General features: G+C 49.0%; 1 protein-coding gene across 2 annotated transcripts in view; it reads right to left on the bottom strand.

The window, feature by feature from the left end:
- ALOXE3 (arachidonate epidermal lipoxygenase 3) overlaps positions 1-5582 on the bottom strand; it is a 19031-nt gene that overhangs the window by 929 nt on the left and 12520 nt on the right. For both annotated transcript variants that reach the window (XM_077746705.1, XM_077746706.1), the window contains exon 13: positions 5081-5251. In XM_077746705.1, coding sequence (XP_077602831.1) covers positions 5081-5251 — 171 coding nt within the window. The remainder of the gene's footprint in view (positions 1-5080; positions 5252-5582) is intronic.

Below are 5582 nucleotides of genomic sequence, written 5' to 3'. Positions count from 1 at the left end.
CCGCATGTTAACATGTTAGGAGACCCACATAAGCACGCCCCTGCGTATATGGCCAAGAATACACCTGTCACCTCACCTGGTTCAAGTCAAAATTCAGCTCCTGAAGATAACCTGTTCTGAGGCGTCCCGCCAGCCATCCCCACGCCACCTCCACACCCTGTCACGCTTTACGGCGTGGCCAACAGCCAGCGGGATACATCGCAATGAACCACAGTGAGTGTCATCTGTGACAGNATATTTAAAAATTCTTGGTCTTGGGGTGCCTGGGTGGCTCAGTCGGTTAAGTGTCCGACTTCGGCTCAGGTCATGATCTCAAGGTCTGTGGGTTCGAGCCCCACGTCGGGCTCTGTGCTGACAGCTCAGAGTCTGGAGCCTGTTTCAGATTCTGTGTCTCCCTCTCTCTCCAACCCTACCCTGCTCATGCTGTCCCTCTCTCTCAGAAATAAGTAAAACATTAAAAAAAATTCTTGGTCTGGTTTTACTGCCCTGACTGGACCCTTCACCCGAGCACCCCAGGACATTGATCATGACGCACATTACTTTGTCGTGCCTGACTTTACATGGAGGCCTCCGCTGCTTTACCATAAATGCAGTGTTTCCTGAAATATACTTTTTTTAATGTTTATTGTATTTATTTTGAGAGGGAGAGAGATCGAGTGCAAGCAGGGGAGGGGCAGAGAGAGAGAGGGAGAGAGACAGGATCCCAAGCAGGCTACGAGCCATCAGCACAGAGCCCGATGCAGGGCTTGGACTCACGAACCGTGAGATCATGACCTGAACTGAAACCAAGAGTCAGATGCTTAACTGACGACTGAGCCACCCAGGTGCCCCCTCTGAAACATACTTTTTCTGAAAACTCAGCTTGGGAGTTTCCTTACACTGAGTTTTTATTAGCAATGACTATTCACGCTTATCAAATGCTTCTTCCATATATCCAGATGATTATATAGGGTGTTGCTTTACTGATGTAATAAATCACATCGCTAGATTGCATAAGGTTGAATCGACATTTCATTTCCAGAATAAGCTAGACTTCCTCATGGTATGTGATTTGTTTTACTATTTGGCCTGCATTGGCTGCTGACATATTTTCAAGATTGTTGCAGCTGACTGGAGCAAGTTTATAATTTTATTTTCTTAATTAGAGTTAACATGTTGCAAGCACTTGACATGGGCTGTCAAGATGGCACTGCAATCCTGTAAGACTGTGCTCTTATTATTCTCACCTTACAGATGAAGAAACTGAGGCTTAGAGAGGCCCGATTACATATTCAGGGTCACATAGGCGGGAAGTGTGGATCTGAGGCTGGAACTTTCTCCTTGAAATCCATTGCCCTTTTTTTTTTTTTTCTTACAGTTTACTTATTTGAGAGAGAGAGAGAGCAGGGCAAGAGCTGAGAGAGAGGGAGACACAATCCAAAGCAGGCTCCAGGCTCTAAGCTGTCAGCACAGAGCCTGACATGAGGCTCAAACTCATGAACCGTGAGATCATGACCTGAGCCAAAGCCGGACACGTAACCGACTGAGCCCCCCAGACACCCCGCTACACTTCCCTCTTAATGGCACCACCTTGGGGGTACTGGCATCAAGGTTCCCAGTAAAATGATTTGGGAAGCTTCCACTTTCTTTTCTATACTTTCAAGCAGTTTGAATGATTTAGGAATAACTTGTCCTTGAAGGTTTAGCAGAATCTCCCTTTGAAAGGAGTGGGATCCGATCTTTTACACCTTTTCTGTGTATGTGTATGGTTTTCACCTCTTCTGGTGTTTTCTTTATCGTTGTCCTAGAAAATCCTCTCTTTCAAATGAGTTTGCATAAAACTGCAAGTAGCATGTCCTGTTCGTTTGTTCAATTTTCTCAATTTGGGGCTGTATGCCTTTCCATTCCTAATGTTGTAATCTATGCTCTCTTATTTCTCTGGATTCGGACTTGTCCCTGGTCTCTTTATTATATTAGTCTTTTCAAAGGCTAACTTACATGTCTTTTTTTTAATGTTTTTTATTTATTTCTGAGAAACAGAGAGAGAGAGAGCATGAGCAGAAAAGGGTCAGAGAGAGAGGGAGACACAGAATCTGAAACAGGCTCCAAGCTCTGAGCTGTCAGCACAGAGCCCGATGCGGGGCTCGAACCCACGAACCATGAGATCATGACCTGAGCCAAAGTCAGATGCTTAACCGACTGAGCCACCCAGGTGCCCCTCACTTATACGTCTTACCTACCAGATTAACATCTAATTTCTTTTTTTTTTTTAAATATTTTTATTTATTTCTAGGAGAGAGAGACAGTATGAGCAGGGGAGGGTCAGAGAGAGAGGGAGATACAGACTCTGAAACAGGCTCCAGGCTCTGAGCTGGCAGCCAGCACAGAGCCCGACGCGGGGCTTGAACCCACGAACCGCGAGATCATGACCTAAGCGAAAGTCGGACGCTTAACCGACTAAGCCACCCAGGCGCCCCAGATTGACATCTAATTTCTAAAGCTATAGTGCAGCAGTCCAAAAAAGCAGGACAGAAAATGACAGGCTTGGTTCAAAGCCTACTTACTCTGTGACCTTGGGCTACTTGCTTCACATCTCTGAAACTCAGTTTTCTCTCCTGTCAAATGCAACTACCATTTGGGGCACCTGGCTGGCTCCGTCGGCCGAACGCACAGCTTTTGATCTCGTGTTTGTGAGTTTGAGACCCACGTTGGGTGTAGAGATTACTTAAAAGCTTTTTAAAATTCTTTTTAAAATGCAACTACCACTTACTGAACACTTAAGACACCAGGCTCTGTATTAGGCATTTTGAATACAGCCCCTTACTTACTTTGTGATTTACAATAGTGTACATAAGGGATCTGATTTAGTGACTGGGATATGATGGATCCCTGAGAAGCAATAGCTGCTGATGCTGTTATCATTTTCAAGGTTAGACTCCCCACTGGCTTATAGGAGGGAACCTTCTACCCTCATCATCTGCAGGGGACAGCTTGGACTTGAGGCTGGCATCAGAAAGAGGGGAAGGCAGTCTTGGGGGACTGAGGCCAAACCTATGGAATCTGACTATCTGCAAGTAGGGTGTCAGAACCGAGTTAAATTATCTGATACCCAGGAGTACCTGGGTGGCTCAGTCAGTTAAGCGTTTGGCTCAGGTCATGATCTCACGGTTCGTGGGTTCGAGCCCCACGTCAGGCTCTGTGCTGACAGCTCAGAGCCTGGAGCCTGCTTCGGATTCTGTGTCTCCCTCTCTCTCTCTGCCCCTCTCCCACTCATACTCTGTCTCTCTCTCAAAAATAAAAAAATGAAACACTGAAATTACCTGACACCCAGCTGGTGTGGGAGAATCATGTGGCGTGGGAACACCCCACACACATTTAGTGGCCAGAAGTACTGAGTGAGAGGACTGAGAAGAGTAACAGAGTATTGTGTGAGTAGAACAAAAAACCCCAGAGTTTTCCCTTCATAACGACAAAGATGAATGTCTCCAAGTCCTTGGGAAATGGGACCAGAAAGGAGCAGGACCCAGGGACCGACCCTGGCGTCCCCGGGCTACCAAGTGGTAATTAACGCTCATCAGGGAGATAACACACAGGGGAGCCAAGCACAAGAAATGAGGAGATTCCCGAGATGTGAGCAAGACCAAGAGGCAGAGGCAGGGCCAGTGCCCCAGCGTGTGAACGGAAATGATGGCAACTGGTGATCAAAGGGCTGTTCCCCAGGCCACGCCAGGCTCCTGCCTCCAACACGGCCCCTCCCAGCCATCCACACGGCCAGGAAGGCACTCGTGCTGAAACACAAATTCAGCCGTGTCATCCCAGGCTTAATGGTCTTCGGTGGCTTCCCCACCCTCCTCTGAATGAACACTGTGCCCGCACCGAACCATGTGCAATCGCACCAACACACCAATGGACTGACCTTCACGTCTTTTCACTTGGTTGTGCCCTTCCTCTTGCTTAGCAACTAAACCTGCCCTTCCTTTGCCTGTCAAGCTCCGACTTGTCCTGCAAGTTTCAGCTTCGACGTCACTTCCTCCAAGAAGCCTTCCCGGGTTCACCCAGACTCGGTCAGGTTCCACAAGTCCCCATTGTCACCCCTACCACGAGACTAAGCTCATGAGGATAGGGTTCGGATCTGCCCACCAACATCTGACATGTTGCAAATGCTCTAGAAGAAGTACATGCCCGTACATAAATGATTCCTACGATGCTGTTGTGCTCTTTTGCGCTTCTCTGTGTATCTCTTCAACAAGGCCATAGGATTCTTGAAGGCGGGAAGGTCTCACTCAACTCCCTACGCCTGGTCCCCAGTGTCATGTTGACATATGGGAGGTATCCAAAATAATGTGTGTTCAGTGTTCAGATGAATGGATGAGCAGTTAATGAATGAATGATGGATGGATGGATAAGCAGATGGGTGGATAGACGGATGGATGGATGGATGAATAGATGGGTAGATGGATGGGTAGATGGATGGATGGTGGATGGATGGATGGATGGATCGATGGACAGATGGGTGGATGGATGAACAGAAGGGTGGATGGATGAATAAATGGATGGGTAGATGGATGGATGGTGGATGGATGAATGAGTGGATGGATGGACAGATGGGTAGATGGATGAACAGAAGGGTGGATGGATGAATAGATGGATGGGTAGATGGATGGTGGATGGATGGACGGACGGATGGATGGACAGATGGGTGGATAGATGAACAGAAGGGTGGATGGATGAATAAATGGATGGGTAGATGGATGGGTGAATGGATGGATGGTGGATGGATGGATGGACAGATGGATGCATGGATGAACAGATGGATGCATGGATGGATAAATGGGTAGACAGCTGAACAGATGGGTGGATGGATTGGTAAGCTGGCAAATTCAATGGATGTTGTGCTCTAACCACGAAGCTGGTATTTGCTTCATTGTATGTCTTTGGGGACCAAATATCATTTCCTAGAGAAACTGAGGGACCCAAAACGGCTCAGCAGTGGACATAAACGGCAGCACCCGGTCCCCAATCCCCTCTGGAAACCATTGGCACTGCCCAGGTCCTGTAAGCCCCCACCCCCACCCCACCCCACCCCACCTTCTATACACACCTGGTCCTTGGGCTCCTGGCTGACCAACCAGAAGAGGAGAAGGTTGTTACAGGTGATGTTCACTTCTGGAAGGGTGTCTAGGTAACTCTTCAGGGTGGCGGTCCCCTTGGTCTGGGGTGGGGGCTGCCTCATGGACGACGGGGTATTGGGCATCCAGGCCCCAAAGTCATGCTGTAGGGACCCCGCCCCAGATGAGGCAGCTGGCCAGAGCGGGGAACCGGCTCCTTCATCATCCCTGACCCTGGCTCTACCACCCCAGTTCCCGCAGTTGGGAAATGAGGACATGGTGGAAAGGGAAGAGAGGGAGGAGTATAGGGTAGAAAGTTCCAGAAGTGGGGTAGGAGGCTCACCCCTGGTCACTCCCCACCCGATGTTCTAGCACCGGGTGGAGTGAATCACCAAGGACGGAGCAGAACCCAGAGAGGAGGTGACCCCAGCAAAGGGCCTTGGGCTTGCAGGCCACCCAGAGCGAGCTGATACTCTACCCGGCCGCGTCCCCGCC

Source organism: Crocuta crocuta, unplaced genomic scaffold (genome assembly GCF_008692635.1).
Source record: "Crocuta crocuta isolate KB4526 unplaced genomic scaffold, BGI_CrCroc_1.0 scaffold139, whole genome shotgun sequence".
NCBI classification, from domain to species: Eukaryota; Metazoa; Chordata; class Mammalia; order Carnivora; family Hyaenidae; genus Crocuta; species Crocuta crocuta.
Note: the sequence above shows the minus strand (reverse complement) of the source record. Positions and strands in the feature narration are given on the sequence as shown.